The 20201-nt window shown below is 42.2% G+C and overlaps 2 protein-coding genes across 2 annotated transcripts in view; one reads left to right on the plus strand and one right to left on the minus strand.

Annotated features, from left to right (window-relative positions):
• Positions 1-18879, minus strand: LOC132342105 (zinc finger protein 271). The gene is made up of 2 exons (XM_010818747.4): positions 18681-18879; positions 1-2570 (listed from the first exon to the last, which is right to left on the minus strand). The coding sequence occupies exon 2, from the start codon at positions 2539-2541 to the stop codon at positions 571-573; it is 1971 nt and encodes a 656-aa protein (XP_010817049.1). The 5' UTR covers positions 2542-2570; positions 18681-18879; the 3' UTR covers positions 1-570.
• ZSCAN30 (zinc finger and SCAN domain containing 30) overlaps positions 18640-20201 on the plus strand; it is a 20342-nt gene continuing 18780 nt past the window's right edge. Inside the window, exon 1 of the mRNA XM_005224007.5 lies at positions 18640-18714. The gene's annotated coding sequence lies outside the window, so the exon portion shown is untranslated. The remainder of the gene's footprint in view (positions 18715-20201) is intronic.

Raw genomic sequence — 20201 nt, forward strand, 5'->3', positions numbered from 1 at the left:
TTTTGTAGTTAACAAGTTTAATACCAGAATAGCATAGCATGTTCACACGCAGGGACTTTAATAGCTAGCATTAGCATAATGTAGAACTCTCCAGCTGTCAGGAGATAAGTGGTATGCCAATTAGCAGAGTGAATGACAAGATAAGGGAAGGGTTTAAGTTTTCCCTACATTCTCTAAAATAACTTCTCTGCAACTGGTGATCTGGGCTCACTAAAGGTGTGAGATTATAACACTAATACATTTCTTTTTGAGCTCTGATTACACATGCCACCACACTGATTTTTACAATATCTGGTAACATTCTGCATTGTTAGACATTTCTTTTAATGATAGAAACCTTCCTCTTGTGGACTGTATTTGATTAAAAGACTAGAGCTTTTCTTACATTACAGCAGAAATTTTTTTCCATTGTTGCTGACATTCAGTAAATTTTCTTCACATTAAAGATTTTCCCTCTACCCACAGGATTCATTCTCAGAATTTTTCTTTAGTAATGTCTGAGCTCTGAGTTAAACTTTTCATTACAAAAATTGAATTACTATGTTTTCTCTCTAGTGTCTGTGTGTTTTTTTAATGTAGCGTGACAGCTGAACATTGATTAAAACCTTTTTCATAATCAATAGCATTCCTAAGATTTTTTTCTGGCAGCGCATCTCTAGTACTGAATAAAGTTGGGGTATACACTAAAGGTTTTCCCACATTCAAAGTGTCTTCCCCAGAATGAATTTTCTCATGATGATTAAGATCAGAGAGCTGGCTAAAACTTCTATTGCATTGAACGCACCTGTGGGGTTTCTCTCTCATGTGGATTCTCTGGTGTTCAGTAAGATCAGTGGATGTGCTGAAGGCTTTTCTACACACATCACATTTATATGGATTTTCATTCGTGTGGATTCTTTGATGGTTAATGAGATCAGAGCGCCGACTAAAGCCTTTGCCACATTGACCACATGGGTATGGTTTCTCCCCAGTATGGATCCTCTGATGTAGGACAAGAGCTGAACACTGACTGAAAGCCTTCCCACACTCATTACATTTATATGGTTTTTCCCCAGTGTGGATCCTCTGGTGCTTGATAAGGTCTGAGTTCTGACTGAAACTTTTGCTGCACTGTGTGCATGCATATGGTTTTTCTCCAGTGTGAATTCTCTGATGAAGAATAAGGTCAGAACTCTGACTGAAAGCTCTCTCACAACAATCACAATGATAGGGTTTTTCTCCAGAGTGTACTCTCTGATGTTTAATGAGGTCTGAGCTTTGACTAAAACTTTTATTGCACTGATTACATGTGTACGGTTTCTCTCCAGTGTGTATTCTTTGATGTTTCACAAGGTCTGAACGACGACTAAAACTTTTTGTACAATCACTGCATGGATAGGGTTTCTCTCCAGTGTGGATTCTCTGATGCAGAATAAGGTTTGAGCTTTGACTAAAGGTTTTCCCACATTCATCACACTCATAGGGTTTCTCACCTGTATGAATTCTATAATGTTTAATAAGGTCTGATCTTCGACTAAACGTTTTACTGCACTGGTTACAGGGGTAAGGCTTCTCCCCAGTGTGAATCCGTTGATGATTAATAAGATCTGAAAGTCTACTGAAGGTTTTGCTACACTGATTACATGGATAGGGTTTCTCTCCAGTGTGAATTCTCTGATGCAGAATAAGAACTGAGCTCTGATTAAAAGCTTTCCCACATTCATTACATTTATAGGGTTTCTCTCCAGTGTGGATCCTTCGATGTTTAATAAGGTCTGAGTTCTGACTGAAACTTTTGTTACACTGATTACATCGATATGGTTTCTCTCCAGTGTGGATTCGCTGATGTAGAATAAGATCTGAGCTCTGACTGAAGGCTTTTCCACACACATCGCATTTATATGGTTTCTCACCAGTGTGGATTCTTTGATGTTTTATAACATCAGAACTCTGACTAAAATGCTTGTTACACAGGCTACATGTATAAGGCTTCTCTCCAGTATGGATTCTCTGATGTTTAATCAGGTCTGAGCGCTGGCTAAAACTTTTACTACAATGACCGCATTGATAGGGTTTTTCTCCTGTATGGATTCTCTGATGTATAATAAGATCAGAGCTCTGACTGAAGGCTTTCCCACATTCATCACATTTGTAAGGTTTTTCACCAGTGTGGACTCTTTGATGTTTAATAAGGTCTGAGCTCCGACTGAAACTTTTAATGCACCAATTACAAGGATAGGGCTTCTCCCCAGTATGAATTCTCTGATGCAGAACCAGGGCTGAGCTCACATTAAAGGCCTTTCCACACTGATCACATTCATAGGGTTTCTCCCAGTGGGTTCTTCGATGCCTAATAAGGCCTGTACTACAAGCAAAGCTTTGCCCACATTCATCACAGTTGTGCTGTCTTCTTTTAAAGAGGTTCTGATCCTTTTCACTGAATTTATCCCCAAGTCCAAAGAATTCTCTGCATTCAGGATCTTGGAGAACATCATTTCTGGGGTTGCCAGACTCTTCAGTCAATGGTTCAATTTTTGCTGTAATTTCCTCCTTGGAAGCCATCTCTCCAACACTGGACTTAGTCACACCATCTAAAACAGTAAACAAAATATAGATGGAAGATGTTCTCCATACTGTAAGAAATTTTAAGGTGAAAAAGATTAGTATTTTCCTATGAAATGTCACAGTACAGGAGTGCTCCAAAACACTGAAAATTAATAAATAATGAATAACTGTTTATTAAAGTGGCTTCTCAGATATGTTCTGTATATGTTTGTCACAAGAAGAGATCTGAGAATACTGAAATCTAATTACAGTAATTAGCAAAGTTTGACTATTTAGAGCTAATACATAAGCAACTTACTGATATATGTAAAGTAGGCAGTATGAATGAAAACTTCAGTGAGGGAGTTGGAAGGAGGTAAAAGGGAAAAAGAGAAGGAGGAGGCAGTGGCAGCTGTCACTGTGAGTGTATACCAACAAGACTGGTCATGTGCTGTCCAGGGGAAAGAAAGAAGCATCAAGCCCAGGAATGGTTAGGAAAGAAGCCTGAATTTCCAAAAATAGGTCTATGTAGTCCTCTACCTCTTTTGTCTTGATTATTAGAAGAAAGTGACGAGGAAAACATGATCCTTTTGAGAATAGCTATATTCAATGACCAAACTTCCTTACTAAGGTGTGTAAACCAGAAGAAGATTAGGGAGGTAGGATCAGAAATCTCTTTTGAGTTGATTTTTTAGGAAGTTATTCCTATGCTCAACAATACCAGATGTCTGTAATGGTAGAGAACATGAGAGCTCCACCGAAATTCTTGAGACTATCAGCCCATTCTTAAGAGGTGTTTACTATAAAAGGTACATCACTGTCAGACTGCAAATGGTCTGTAGAGCTAAAAACATGACAGAGGTTAATTTCAAGGGCTAAAATCCAAAATCCCAAGCCTCCAAGTGGAGGTTTATCCTCCTTGCCACAGGCAAAGAGTACTGGAAAAAGTGAAGTATTGGGGTAAATCTAAATGGGCATGAGTGTCTCATGGAGTTTACAGTATATACATAGAATTAAAATATATGGAAAAAATAGCATAAGAGGAGGAAGGTAAATGGAACCAAAATATTACAAGGTCTTTGGATTATCCTAGAAATAGTAACGGAGAAGGCAATGGCAACCCACTCCAGCATTCTTGCCTGAAAAATCCCATGGACGGAGGAGCCTGGTAGGCTGCAGTCCATGGGGTCGCTAAGAGTCAGGCACGACTAAGCGACTTCACTTTCACTTTTCACTTTCATACATTGGAGAAGGAAATGGCAACCCACTCCAGTATTCTTGCCTGGAGAATCCCAGGGACAGAGGAGCCTAGTGGGCTGCCGTCTATGGGGTCGCACAGAGTCGGACACGACTGAAGCGACTTAGCAGCAGCAGCAGCAACAGAAATAGTAAACTAAGATAAACTATAATAAATTAAATATGTATGTTGTGATTTCTAAGGCAGCCTTTTTCAAACAGGGTTCCACAAGAAAATATTATGAATGACTATTTTCTTAATTCTTCCAAAGAGAGCTAGTACATCAATAGATGTATAGGAGAAACATTAATATGTTACTTACAGTGAATGCTTTAGAGCATTTGGCTTAATTCTGTCACAGAATCACATTTGAGAAAGCCTATGAGGTGAAAGCTATAAGGTGACAGGTAAGTAACAATACAAGGATGTATAAACAATAAACTGATAGAGAAAAAAACGGAAAAACAAAAAACTTGATAACATAAATAAATCAGGCACATGAAGAGAAAAAAGAAAAACAAAAAAGAAACAAAAGATGGGGTAAAATAAAAACAAAAAAATAAGATGGTACATTTAAATCCTAACATCAGGTATGTTACATGTAAATTAACTACTTTAATAAGAAAAGCTAATAGCTAACGTCATACTTAATGGTTAAACATTACATGGTTTTCTCCTGGGAAGAAGGGAGGAAAACAAGAACATGTTATCACTTTTATTCAACACTGTATAACTTCTACTCACTATTCATAGACAATGCAATATACCATGAAAAATAAATGAGATATACAAGAAAGAAGTCAAACTGTATTACAGATTATGCAATCATGTATACAGAAAATCCTAAAGTGTCTTTAAAAAGTTACTAGAACTTGTAAAAGGTTTTATTGCAATACACAAAACCTGATTGCATTTCTGTATACTAGCAATGAAGAACTAGAACCTATAGTTAAAAAGATTTTATCAGGTGCACTAAAAAATGAAATACTAAGAAGCAAATTCAACAAGGTATGTGCAATATCTGCATAATGAAAACTACAAAACATTGCTAAGAGAAATTAAAGACTTAGAAATATATACCATCATCTACAGACAGGAAGATTTTATATTGTTAAGATGATAAATTCTTCCCAAAGTGATCTGTGGATTCAATGCAACCTCAATGAAATTCTTAGCAGGCCTTTTTGTAGAAACTGACAAACTAATTCTAAACTCTGTGTAGAAAGTCAGAGAAAGGTCTAAACAATTTTGAAAAAGAGCAAAACTGGACAGCTTACACTACTTGATTACAAGCTTTACTACAAAGCCATAGTAATCAAGGCTGTGAGATAGACATATCATTAAGTGAATAGAACAGAATCTATAAACAGATCTAAATATGTACATACAAATGACATTTAACAAAGTTGCCAAGATAATTCAATGGTGAAAAAGTAGCTTCTTTACTACTTGATTACAAGCTTTACTACAAAGCCATAGTAATCAAGGCTGTGAAATAGACATATTCATTAACTGAATAGAACAGAATCTATAAACAGATCTAAATATGTAGGTACAAATGACATTTAACAAAGTTGCCAAGATAATTCAATGGTGAAAAAGTAGCTCTTTTCAAAAACAAGTGTTACAAGTGGATATCATAATAACCAAAATTAACTCTGACTCTATTCTTTACCTATTAAGCCACCAGGGAAGCCCTTCCTTATATTATACACAAAAATTAACTAGAGGGGCTTCCCTGGTGGCTCAGTGGTAAAGAATCTGCCTGCCAATGCAGGAGACACAGGTTCAATCCCTGATCCAGGAAGATCCCACATGCCACAGAGCAACTAAGCCTGTGCACCACAACTACTGAAACCTGTATGCCTACACCCCATACTCCACAGCAAGAGAAGCCATGGGAATGAGAAGCCCACGCAACGTAACTACAGAGTAGCTCCCGCTCACCGTAACTAGAGAAAAGGCTGTGCAGCAACGAAAACCCAGCATAGCCAAAAATAAATAAATAAAATTATTTTAAAAATTAACTAGAAATGTAATATAAACCATCGCAAGGAGATCCAACCAGTCCATTCTGAAGGAGATCAGCCCTGGGATTTCTTTGGAAGGAATGATGCTAAAGCTAAAACTCCAGTACTTTGGCCACCTCATGCAGAGTTGACTCATTGGAAAAGACTCTGATGCTGGGAGGGATTGGGGCCAGGAGGAGAAGGGGACGACAGAGGATGAGATGGCTGGATGGCATCACTGACTCAATGGATGTGAGTCTGAGTGAACTCCAGGAGTTAGTGATGGACAGGGAGGCCTGGCTTGCTGCGATTCATGGGGTCGCAAAGAGTCGGACACAACTGAGCAACTGAACTGAACTGAACTGAAATATAAAACCTAAAGCTGTAAGACTTGTAGAAGCAAAGTAAAGCATAGATGACCAAAATACATACATATAACTAAGAAAATACATTTGTGTTGTTTATGCCACCCACTCTATGGTTTTGGTATGGCATCCCTAGCAGCAAATACAGCATGTGTTTGAACTTTATACATTTATGGAATCATACCACATATATTTTATGACTGTTTTTTTTGCTCAACATTATGTTTGGAAGATTCACCCACAGTGCATTCATGTTCACTGCTATAATGTGATATATACCACAAGTGATCTGTCCATTCTTCTTCAATGGGTAAGAATATTTTGCTATTTCAAACAATGCTGATATGAATATGCTAGTACGTCTATCTCAGTATACATATACAAGTGTTTCTCTTGGTTGTATAAATTTAGGATCAGAATTGTTGGGTCTTCAACTAGATTTTTCCAAAGTGGTTAAGCCACTTCACACTTTGCTCAGGTGTGCGTAGTTCACATAGTGCTATATTCTAAGCAACATCAAGTCTAGTCCTTTTTTAACTCATTGCAAGCAGGCTTTTATCTCTGTAAGTCCACCAAAACCATACTTATTGAAGCCCCTTATATGCTCTATCTTAACAAATCCAATGGTCAATTTTCAGTCTTATTCTTGATTTATTTGACATAGTTGCTTACTCTCTTAAATCATTTGCTTTCTTTATGCTAACTTACTTTTCTCCTATTCTCCATATAATGGTTAGAGTGATCTTTACATGTTATCTTGTGTAAAGAGCTCCACTGGTTTCCCATTTCACTGGGAATAACTTATGATCTCGTCCCTTTTTTTCTCTCTGCCCTCATTTCATTCTACACCACCCCTATCACCTGTCTAGCCCAGGCTTGCTCTGTTCCTGCTGTATTTGTGGGGCTCTGACTTTTGCTATTCCCTCTTCCTGGAAGACTCTTCTCTGTCACATGGCTTATTCTCTCACTTTGGTTATACCTCTAACCAATTCTTACCACCTCAGAGAGGCATAATGCTTGGTGGGCCTGCATTTTCTAGGGAACAGATACCATAGTAAATGAGCTGAAATAACCAATCTAAGTAATTTGTAAGGTTGCTACTTTTGAGAGAGACTCAGTACTCTTGCCTGGAGAATTCCATGGAGAGAGAAGCCTGGTGGGTTACAGTGCATGGGGTCACAGAGTCGGACATGACTGAGTGACTAACAGGAGAATAAAAAAAGGTTCTACAGTAGGACCATGTTGCGATGCAAGCTGTCCTGTCACATGACTTCATTAACCAGGATAACCAATGGTACTGGAAGTGTCAGGAGCAGTCATGGGTGCTGTATGGAGACTCTTTGAAAGCCTCTGTAAGAGAACCACAGTGAAGGGACTTCCCTGGTGGTCTAGTGACTAAGACTCCATGCTCCCAATTCAGGGAGTCTGGGTTCGATCCCTGGTCAGGGAACTAGATCCCACATGCTGCAACTAAGAGCTGGCATGCCACAACTAAAGATCCCCCATGTCGCAACTAAGACCTGGCACAGCCAAATAAATAAAAATAAATATTAAAAAAAGAGAGAACATAGTGAAGTAAGGCCATACTTCCTTCTACCAACAATTTTCTAAGTGAAAAGCGGATCTTGGCTTGCTCTTGAGCACTATTAGAGACTTAATGCTTGACCATAGGGTACCAAATAACTATTACAAAGTGACCACTGTGTACCAGTTGTTATTTGACCCATCAATTCATAGAACTGAACATATAAACCAGTATTCCATCATAAAAGCAAATCTGAAAGACAAGTAAATTCCATGCACTAGTGGCTCAGATTCCCATTCCTTTTCCTATTGCTCCACTACCACGCCTCCTCAACCTATATTCATGGTCCCATGGGAGTTCCCTATTACCAGTTAACACAGGAGGAAAATGCAGAGATGGGTCTGCCCAGTGTATGGGCACCAGCTTATACCTCTACTCAGAGGTTGCCTCAAACACGCTGGTAAAGGCAAATCCTTCCAGTGGGCAGAATTTCAGGTATATACCTGGTTGTCTACTTTCCATGTCTACTTAGGTAACATAGCCTAAGATACATGTATTGACAATTCACGGGTAGTAACTAATGGGTTATCTGATTACTCATTGTTGTTGTTTAGTCGCCAAGTTGTGTCCAACTCTTTGCGACCCCATGGACTGTAGCCTGCCAGGTTCCTCTGTCCATGGAGTTTCCCAGGCAAGAATATTGGAGTGGGTTGCCATTTCCTTCTCTAGGGGATCTTCCTGACACAGGGATCAAACCCGCATGTCCTGCATTGGCAGGCAGATTCTTTACTGGTGAGCCACCAGGGAAGCCCATCTGATTACTTAGGTACCTGGGAAGAATAAGACTGAGCAAGATGAGAAATAAAGATTCTGGAGGAAAAGTATGAGGATGAACCAAAGCAGGAACCACTACTAAGTTAGTGGCCCATGTGAATCCTACCAAAGGGCATTTTCTGTGGAGAAGCCTCTCAATCAGATGGACACGGCGATCCATATTATGATATCAATCAGCCTTTTTACCAATGCAGTGTTTGCCCAACGGATTCATGCACAAAGTGGTCACGGCAGCACAGACGGAGGCTATATAAGGGCTCAACAATACGGACCTCCACTTATGAAGGTTGATATGCCTAGAATAATTTCTATGTGCCCAAGAGGCCAACTGCTAAGGCCCTAATAAGGTACCATTCTCTAGAGAGAAAGTAGGTAGCCACTTGGGGACAGATTCACTATACCTAACCCCTTTTATTATGGAGAGGGCAACCATTTGTTTTCAAAGGACTATATACACAGTCCAGATAAAAATGTACATTGACTTAAGAGAATGCTGTATTTCTTATCACAGTATTCTATATAGTATTATCGCCAAAGGAGTTATTTTACAGGGAAGGAAGTTCAGCAGTGAGTTCATACACATATAACTCACGGGCCTTATCATATGTCCCATCATCTACATTTAAGTGGATGATGATAATGGTGGAATGATTAAAAGAAGGTTCAGTTATGGTACCAGCTGGGCAACAACACCTTGATAACTTTGCGGTTCTGTCATATGGGATGCAATATATGCAATAAACTACAGGATGATAAACAGCGCTATATATTCCCCATGGCCATAATACATGGATATAGGAGCCAAGGGCAGAAGAGAAAGTAATAATGTCTCTAACTCTATACCTCATAATTCACTTACATTATTTTTGCTTCGTATTCCTACAATCTTGGGCTTGGTGGGTTTAGGATTCTGATTCTCAAAGGAAAAATACTTCTACCATGGGACAAAGTCATAATTTTATTAAATTTGAAGTTGAGACTGTTTCCTGCTTCTGTATTTTGGGCTCCTCAAACTGCCAAACCAGCAGGCAGAGATGGGGTCACTCTGCTGGCCAGAATGACTGATACCAATTACCAGTGGGGAAATGGTTGCTGCTACTGGAACTCAGAGGACTTCACGGGGGTGCCCATTAGTTCTCTCATGTCTATAGGCCCTGTCAATGGTACACCAAAGGAACCTGAAAGAGACAGGGTCACCAAGGACTTATATCATCTAGGAAAGAAGGTTTATGTTATTTGACTAGATAAAGAACTCTGTGCCACTGAGATGCTGGCAGAAGGTAAGGGCAATGTGGAATGGGTGACAGAAGATAGTTCTATCAGCTTAGACTTTGTGTAGGCTCTTCTCCATCCCTTGTTGATTTCTATAATCCTTCCCGGCCTCTTCATGAAATCTGAATTATCCAGTTTGAATGAGCCATCTGTTTCCTGCCAGAATTCTGATACATTCTCCATAACCATTATCAGTATCTGATACTATACTGTGAAAGTTAAGTGAAAGTGAAAGTCGCTCAGTCCTGTCCAGCTGTTTGCGACCCCATGGACTATACGGTCCATGGAATTCTCCAGGCCAGAATACTGGAGTGGGTAGCCTTTCCCTTCTCTAGGGGATCTCCCCAACCCAGGGATCGAACCCAGGTCTCCAGCACTGCAGGTGAATTCTTTACCAGCTGAGCCACAACGGATAGTATACTGTATATTTATATATTTCCTTTCCCTGCAACTAGAATGTAAACTCCCTGAGGGCAAAGGCTTCTTTGATTAGTTCACAGGTAGTATCCCCCGGGGAAATACAGAATACTGACAGCTTGGTGGTAAGGTGATTATAATGGGAAAAATGGAGGAGAGGAAGGAATGCCAGGAGAATTTACAATATGTAAATTTACATATGCAAGAATGTACAATAAAGCCAGGAGCTCAGAACACAAAACAATGTTTTTTCTTTTGTGAAAAAAGAGATAGTACTGCCTAATACAGGGAAGGGCATTGGCAATGAGAAATACCAACAGCACCGGAAGATACTAACATAGTAAGGTAGCCCCAAACCGCCCCCTCCCCCAACCATTAAAAAAGATACACACTGCTTCTCACCTGACAGGTGTTTTTAAGACTCATAACTGAACTGAGTCTCCATAGACAGCAACTGGACATGACATCTCAGGGAGCAACTGAAGAATTACCATTTCCTCAGTGAGCTTTTCTTGTTCACATAGAAGTCTGGGGCCTGGAGGCAACTGGGCACCATTGGACTTGGAAGGGAATCATTGCAGAGACTGAAGATATAATTTCTGAGACTAGACCAGCAAAAACATCCTCTGGATATAAAAGACGTTAAGGAGAAAGTAAAATCTCATTTAACTTTCAAGTGCTTTTCTTTCAAATTTACTATGCTTCCTCCCTCATCATCCAGCAGACAGGGTTAGTTAGGGACCTTTTGGACTTCTTTCCATATAGGTTACCACAGAACATTAAGGAGAGTTTGCTGAGCTATACAGTACGTTCTCATCACACCTACTTTTTTTTATTAGTTATCTATTTTACACAGTGTATCAACAGTGTATACCACCCGTCTTGGACATGTAGTCTCCATTCCAAGTCTAGAGATTTTAAAAAAATAATCCGGGGGTTAATGCTACCAAACTAAGGATATAATGGGAAACATAAGGCAGGGAAGGGAATTTCAGAATTCTGCCCTAGCGGTTAGCTCTATGTTATTCGCTGCCCTTCCTACACCCAAATGACACTACTGAGACATCTATCATCATCTCTTCCTCCCTCCTGTTCTCACACTCACACCTTCGTCGGCTGATTCGTGCGGCTGCATCCAAGCTTCTGGATTCCACTTGCTTCCAAAGTTTCTAATGTTCATTCAGTAGAACCCAAGCCGGTCAACGACTGGCCGGGTACCCAAAGCACACCAGGCCAAACACCGACCAGCTTGCTCCCAGTGCCCAGGAGCCGAGCCTGGGGGCCACGGCGGCAGCCTCGACTCCCTATAGACTCAAGGAACCGTACACGGTTCCCTGGCGGCGCTGCGAGGCCGCTGGGCAGCCCAGATCGCCCGAGTTCCTCTGCCATCCGTGAGCCGACATCACCCATACCTTGATGTGTTCTCCAGGTCGTCGTCAAGCCTCCCACCCGGTAAACCCGCCATCGCGCTGTCCGCTCTAGGAATCTGGGAGGCTTGCTTAGCTCTATGGCCCGAGGCCTCGCACGGGCGCACGCGCGAGGCGGGAGCGGCGAGGTGGGGTGGGGTGGGGTGGGGGCGGGGAGTTGCCGAGATTTAACCCCTGAACATCCGCGGAACTGGCCTCAGCTAGGGCCCTGTCTGCCAGTTCCTGGCGTAAATGTCGGAAATCATCTTTCGAGAGAGCTCTCTGGGGCAGGGTAGATTTTCTGACTACATAATGAGCTCTTCCTTAACTATCTTTCTCCTTTGTTAATGTCTCCCCACCCACTCCACACCCAGTCTCGAGTCCCCAAATCTGTCAATCAGATACACACGGTAAGCTTCCAGTCTTTCTTCCTGTCTCTCAGGTTTCCCTCCACCCCAGAACACCGACATGCCTCTATTAAAATTGATTGCTGGGCCCCATCCCAGCTTCCGACTCAGTAGGTCTGCCGTGGGGGCGCAGGTTCTCAGGTGATCCTGGGGCCACACTTTGAGAACTGCTGCCTTAAAAACAGTGCTCAGGAATTCATCTCTGACTTGCTAGAAAGCTGGATTTGCATCTACTTTGCTGTTAAGAAAGGCCATGGCTGTCTCTTTCTAAACTGTTTGCTTGCCAATACACTCCTCGTTGTGGCTGAAGGATCAGGGTGAGAAGGACCTGAAAGGGGGCGGGAGAGGGCATCAGGGTAGGAAAGGATATTGCTGTGTCCTTGGAAATATCTTGGGAAGTAAGGGTGAGGGCGGGAGGAGGAGGGGATATAGAAATAGGAAATAATAGAATTATTGAGACCGGTAAGACATGTGAGTTAAGATGTCAGAAGAAAAGGTATAGGTCTGGGAAAATGGTGGTTGGCTGAAGTGATGATTGAGGTAGAGGAAGAGGACTTTGTCTTTCACCCCTAGAACCTGTTCCAATTAATGAAATCTTAGGGATGTGAATGAGACCCTGATGAAATGTAAGAAACATTATGTAAGAGCAAATGTAAGGACTCCTTTTTTGGGTCCAGCACTTCCAAGTAGGGAGTGCAAATGCCTTTTTTTTTTTTTTTTTAAAACACACAATGAGGTATAACAGGCATACGATAATCAGCAAATATTTAAAGTATACAATTTGGTGAGTTTTGTCCTATGTATACAACCATCACCATAATGAAAATTATGAACATATTCCCAAAAGTTTCCTCCTTCCCTTGGTAATCCCTCCCTTTGCTGCCACAGCCCCCAACCACTATTCTGCTTTCTGTTATTATAGTTAACATTTTCTAGAGTTATTTACATGGACTCAAACAGAATGCACTCTTTTTTGCACTCAAACTTCTTTCACTAAGCATTATTATTTTGAGATTTAGCTATATTGCTGTATCAGCAGCCCACTCCTCCTTTTTGTTGCTGAATGATATACCATTGGATGTACACACCACAGTTTGTTTATCCATTCACCAGTTGATAGGCATTTGGGTTATCTATAGTTTTTTTTCACTATTAGGAATAAAGGGGCCATGAACATTTGCATACAGGTCTTTGTAAGGACACAATCTCTTCCAGGCATCCTAGACTTGGTATCATCAATCTCAGAACTCCAGCTTCTAGTCATTTCCCAGTTTGAAAGCCACAACTACATTTTTAGGTGTTTGTTCAGCACCCCATTTCTAGTACCACAAACTGAGTGGCTTAACCCAATAAAAATTTATTCTGTCACAGTCTGGAGCTTAAAACCCCAAATCAAAGGTGTTAGCAAGGGCCATGATCCTCTGAAGGCTCTAGGGAAGGACTGGTTCCACCCCAGTCTCCTAACTTAAGGTGGTTGTTGGCATTCCTTGGCCGTGCCATGCAGCATTCAGGATTTTAGTCCCCTGACCAGGAATGGAAGCCATGCCCCCTGCAGTGGAAGGGCAGAGTCAACCAGCAGACGGCCAGGGAAGTCCCAGTCCTTGGCCTTCTCTCCCTATAGAGATTGTTGTTAGAAATATGGACATTAACGGTGACTCTGGCAAGGGCTCAGAGGAAATGAAAAGCTCAGAAGCAGAATCCTCTGTCATCCTAGAGAATACATATATTGTCATGAACAGAATTTTGCTAGAGATAACGAGCATTAAAAATACTTCTGGTGGGGGCAAATTCTCTGGTGGTCCATCCGTTAGGACTTGTCACTTTCACAGCTGAGGCCTGGGGTTCAATCCCTGGTCTGGGAACTAAGATCTCACAAGCCATGTGGCGTGGCCAAAAAAAAAAAAAAAAAAAAAACCCAAACAAACAAACATAAAAACTTCTGGTGACATCTCAGAAATGAAGAAAACATTATTGGAAGCTGGAGAAAAAGGTGATACTTTTTATAAAGTAGCAGGAACTTGACTGAATCATATTCTGCTGTTGGACAGAAAATAGAACTTGTAAGTGATGAGCTTGGATAGTTAACTGAGGATATTATCAAGCAAAAGGTGTAAAGTATAGATAGATGATTTTCTCTTGCTGATTACAGTAAAAATCTGAGAGGAAAGAGATAAATTGAAAAGGAGTCAGTACTCAAAGATCTGGAAGATTCTCAGCTTACACAGATCGAATGCTCCAGAGACAAGGCCTTCGGTGTAGCTGGACAACCTTTCGGTGAAGAGGTTAGATGGGTGATTCATGGACCCAATCAACCATCTCAACAGAAACCAGGAATAGAAAGGGGGTTATCCATAGGAAGGATCCATGGAAGAGCCTTGTATCCAGTTGTGTGTATCCCTCTGATATCCACAGAAGACCAATATGGTTCTCACCAGAAATACTGCTAGCTTGGATTGAATTTGATAGAGACGGGACAAAATAAAGAAAGACTGTCAGACTTTTGGGATTCTACTGGGATTCTACACACAGACAATGGAGTGCCCAGGGGGTGGGTCCACTACTGAGGGTTGAGACACCAAGGCCACCTCAACTGAGAGCAGCTCCAAGGCCAATGGGACCTGTGCAGCCCAGAGACTGCAGTTGATAGGGATTCCACTGGCCCAGTAGCTCAGCTGGTAACTCAGCTGGTAAAGACTCCCTGATAGCTCAGCTGCTAAAGAATCTGCCTGCAATGCAGGAGACCCCTGTTCGATTCCCAGGTTGGGAAGATCTGCTGGAGAAGGGATAGGCTCCCCACTCCAGTATTCTTGGGCTTCCCTGTTGGCTCAGTTGGTAAAGAATACACCTACAGTGTGAGAGACCTGGGTTCAGTCCCTGGGTTGGAAGATCCCCTGGAGTAGGGAAAGGCTATCCACTCCAGTATTCTGGCTTGGAGAATTCCATGGACTGTATAGTCCATGGACTCGTAAAGAGTTGGACACAACTGAGCAACTTACTTCTCTTCACTTCCACTGGCCCAGAGAGCATTCCAAGCTACAGAGTAATTTGGAAACTCTAAGATATTTGGAAATTAAACAACCCATATCTAAATAGCCTATAATTCAAAGAAATCACAAGAGAAATTATGTTTCATACTGAATGAAAATGAAATGCAACATTTAAAATTTTGTAGGGTATAGCTACAGCAGTGCTTAAGAGGAAATTTTTTTAGCTTTGAAATGTCTATCTTAGAAAGGAAAACCTCGTATCAGTAATCTAAGCTTCCATCTTGAGAAACTTGAATGTCAAGAGCAAACTTAGCCAAAAGAAGCAGACGGAAGGAAGTAATGAGTCGCGTAGTAATTAATAAAACCGAAAGCAGAAAAAAAAAAAAAAATCAAACCAAGGGACTTTTCAAGTGGTTCAGTGGTTAAGACTGCACTCCCAAAGCAGAGGGCCCAAGTCCCATCCCTGGTCAGGCAACTAGATCCCTCGCCCGGTAACTGAAGATCCTGCTCCATAAAGAGCGTGTGTGCCACAACTAAGACCTGGCGCAGGTGCTACCTGCTCCCCCCAAAATTGGTATTTTTGTTAGTATATAGCTGGCCTTTACTAGGTCAACTAAAGAAAAAAGAGAGATTAACAAAAGCCAAGAAGAAGGGACATCACTACTAACCCTATAAAAATTTCCCTCATTCCTCAGTTGGTAAAGAATCTGCCTGCAATGCAGCAGACCTGAGTTCGATTCCTGGGTTGGGAAGATCCCCCGGAGAAGGAAATGGCAATCTACTCCAGTATTCTTGCCTGGAAAATCCCATGGACAGAGAAGCCTGGTGGGTTACAGTCCATGGGGTTCCAAGAGTCGGACACGACTTAGCAACTAAACCCAACCAGGGATTATTATAAACAACTTTATGCAAACACATTATACAACATAAGTGAAATGGACAAACTACTTAGAATTATATAAATTACTAAAACTGAAAAAGAAAAACAATAAATGTATGAAAAGTAAAGAAATTGAGATCATAATAAAAATTTTTCTAACAAGGAAAAGCACAGGCCTAGATGGTTTCACAAGTGAAATCTATCAAACAGTTTAAGAATATTGAAAGTCACATCCGAGTCTTTGGGACCCCATGGACTATACAGTCCATGGAATTCTCCGGACCAGAATACTAGAGTGGGTAGTCTTTCCCTTCTCCAGGGGATCTTCCCAACCCAAGGATCGAACAAGGGTTTCCTGCATTGTAGGTAGATTCTTTACCAGCTGAGCCATAAAGGAAACCCAAGAATACTGGAGTGAGTAGCCTATCCTTTGTCCAGTGGATCTTCCTGACCCAGGAATCGAACTGGGGTCTCCTGTGTTGCAGGTGGATTCTTTACCAACTGAGCTATCAGGGAAGTGAATATTAATCCTTCACAATCTCTCCCAGAAAATAAAAGGGGCCATTAATTACTTTGATACCAAAGTGAGACAAAGATATCACAGGAAAAGAAACTACAGATGAATATCTCTAACAATATGGACACAAATATTCTCAATCAAATATAAGTAAATTAAATCCATTAATACAGTAAAAATTATACATCATGATCAAGTGGAATTTATCTTAGCAATACAAGGTTTGCTTAACATCCAAAAATAATGTATTTAGAGAGTTAAATACTTCACTCTCAATAATGTTCACTAATAATAGAATGTCTGAGTATTGGCATAATCACACAATATATTCTTACTAGAAATTAGAATGTACAGTATACATCTACAGAAAGCAATATGAATTTCACACACAGTGTTGAATGAAGGCTGAATTAAGAGAGCACATATTGAGTTCCATTTACATAAAGTACAAAAATAGGCAAGACTAACCTATCATGTTAAGGGTTTAGTGTATGTATGCTATGCTGTCGCTCAGTCGTGTCCAACTCTTTGCAACCCCATGGACTGTAGCCTGCCAGGCTCCTCTGTCCATGGGAATTCTCCAGGCAAGAATACTAGAGTGGGTTGCCATGCCCTCCTCTAGGGGAGTTTCTATCTTTTAGGGCCAGAGGAGGGTAGTGGCTTGATGAGACTGCAGTAGGCACTTCTGAGGATGGATAATATTGTTTCTTCATCTGAGTGCTAGTAACACAAGTGTGTTCAGTTTGTGACAATTCAGTAAACAGTGCACTTATTTACTTATAAAATGAGCATCACCTACTGATACTACTTGGTTGGTCTACATTCAGAGCATGACAACATAGACTAAATGTACCATTTTTTATTATAGTGTTTCATCTTACTTCCTGAGACCTATCCAGTCTTATTCTCTCCCCATCAACTAGTCCTCTATTCTTCTATTTTCAATTTTTCTCCCCACTCACTCTTTATCTTTATTCTACAAATATAATTAGGTCTCTAATCTCCTTAGAAAACAAACTCCTTAAAATTCTGTTGCCTCGACCAACGAGTTTCCTCTTTTTCCTTCCTGCATTATCACATTTCTTGAAAGGAATCATTATCTATTCTCAGGGCCTTACCATACACTTCTTAACCCCAGGCAAGGACATTCCATAGGTAACATCTCTCTGGCCCTTCTTCTGCCCTTCGCCTTAATTCTAGCATCACCTTAGTTAGCATCTTCTCCAGCTCTCTGTAGCATCTCCTAGTCACTTCTTCCCTCTCCTGAGAGCTCTCCTGGCTTTTATGATGTTTGAACTAGCTGGGCCCAGCTTCCCTGAGAAGCTCCTTTTCTCTACCAGCTCTACCCTTTCATTCCCTCAGATACTAGTATTTTATAATTCCTTGTTTCTTTTTCCACAAGATCTCCCTTGGTAAAGTTTCTTCCCTATCTTTAGTCATATTTTCAGATACTCGCAAATCTTGCTGAGTTTACATTTTTAACCGCCTGTCCTCTTTCATCTCTTTTGTCCTTTAATCCTGTCTACAAAGCACTGTCAGATACTGCCCCAGAATTACAATTCTGGCCATGTCACATGTAAATGGCCTGCACCGCTAACTAAATGCTTTCCTGATTCCTTAGCAGGGCATTTGAAACTCTCCAAACCTGATCCCAATCCATCCCTTAACCTAGGATCCACCCAACCAAGATGCTGGGCTAATTCCCCAGCGGGCCCTGAGCTTCCCACCGCTGTGCTCTCGCTCCTGCCGCTACCTACGAAACACTGCACTCCTAAATCTCCATTTTACTCCGTCTGCGGCAAGGCTCAGCTTGAGTACCGCAGTCTTTGAGAAAATTAGTGACCTTCTACTGCTGGATCCCGGATCCCAAGCCCTTGCAGTCGACGGTGGGGTGTTTCTGCACTTTACACTCTCGCCACGCTGGGGTAAGACCCCTTCTCCCACTCTCCGCCCTGTAGCTTCGAGAACTGTCCTTGCAGACAGCGTGTTCGCGGTGTGCGAATGTAATCTGGTCCTCTGCCCCAGATTTACAGATGGTCGGTTCTATTTTTATCTCCTTGATGCTACACTAAGCTCTATCGCTATTTCTATTTTCCTCTTACAGTCTCCCGTCAACTGTTTTCGACCTGGGGCGGTCCCCACCAGGTCCCACCCAGAGACCCCTCCTTCTCCCGGTCCCCTCAATGGTCCTCTGAACCCCGCCGCGGCCCCGCCACAGAGCTGCAGTCCTCCGGGCGGCCTAGAGGGGAGTGCCGCCCCCCACTTCCGGCGCGCGCCGCCCGAGGTCATTCTGCCCCTCACCTGGGGTCAGTCCCCGCCGCCCGCGCAGCGAAGGGTGAGTGAGGCGGTGCGGCCCCGCGGCTCCGGGGCCCCGGGTGCTTCCCAAAATGCCGCTGTCCGGCCTCGGCCTGCCTAGGCCCCAGGCAGAGCATGCGGTTCTACTAAGTGGCCGCCCCTCAACGGTACCGTCTGGCCGCTCGCCCTTCCGTCGGTCGGCGCATCAGTCCGTCGGTCATTCTTTCCTGCTTTCATGTTTATCCGCTTGCGGTTCATCCACCTGCCTTTGCATCCCCGGACTCCGGGAGCACTAACCGGGTGCTTCCTGTGTGCCTGGCCGCTGACGGAGGAGTCACAGGGGCACAGATGGAATCCTTCCTCCCATTTCACTCGCCCAGAGTTCATTCTTGTGTCCTATCTCAGCCATCCTTCTTGACTTCCCCAGTCTAGGTTAGATTTATAGGTTAGATTTTTTTTTTAAACGAGCCACTCTCAGAGCACTTTGTACTCTCCCCCTTGTAGTTCTTTCACAATTAAATCAGGTAATTCCGTGCTTTTTTTTTTCCCCTCTTTTTTTAAACATCTGCCTCTCCCCACTGTTTTTCAGTCCCTGGTGGCTCAGTGGTAAGGGCTTCCCAGGTGGGGCAGTGGTAAGGACTCCATCTGCCAATGCATGAGGTGCAAGAGACGCTGGTTTCATCCCTGGGTTGGGAAGATCCCCTGGAGAAGGAAATCCCATGGATAGAGGAGGCTGGGGGGCCACAGTCCATGGGAGGGGTGGGGGCGGGGGCTGGTCACAGGAGTTGGCAAAAGTCAGACACGACTTAGCAACTCAACAACCACAACTGTCTTGTTTGTAACTCTTTCAGTGACAGTTGTCTTGTTTGTAACTCTTTCAGTGCCTGCCCAGTGCCTGCACAAAGTAGGAACTCAATAAATGTTAGAGAAATGTATGAAAACACAGGCTTTCCTCAAAAGTGCAGTTGGTTTAGTGGAGAAGGCAGATGTGAAAGGGCAGTTCATCAAGGTACCCATCTAAGAGTATGGACTCTGGTGTCAGACCATTTGGTTTCAAAACAATCCAGACTACTTACTAGCCTTGTGACCTGAGACAAAGTACATAACATCTCTGTTTTTCTTCTGTAAAACTGTAGAATATAGGGTGCTATAAAGATGAATGAAGACACTTAGAACAGGTAGCTGATGCTTGACACTACAATGAAAGCTCAGTTAGTGTTTTCTGTTACAGTTTAAGCAGACAAGGTAGATACTTGATACTGCAGTAGACAGGAATGTCCAAAAGTGCCCTGGACTTCCTTGGGTGTCTTGGACTAAGAGCTACCTGGGACCAGGATCTCATCTCCCAGAGGTGCTTCCGGCCTGCACCTGGGTCCCTTAGACAACTCCATAAACAGCTGACACTTAAATTCACACTCCTGGTCCAAAGCAGTCGACTTATGCCCCTTGGTGACAAAGCTGCTTTCTCATATTTACACAGTAAGAATGTAGAAGGAGCAGTCCCTTGAATTACCTTCCGTAAATTCC

This window comes from Bos taurus, chromosome 24 (assembly GCF_002263795.3).
Source record: "Bos taurus isolate L1 Dominette 01449 registration number 42190680 breed Hereford chromosome 24, ARS-UCD2.0, whole genome shotgun sequence".
Lineage (NCBI taxonomy): Eukaryota > Metazoa > Chordata > Mammalia > Artiodactyla > Bovidae > Bos > Bos taurus.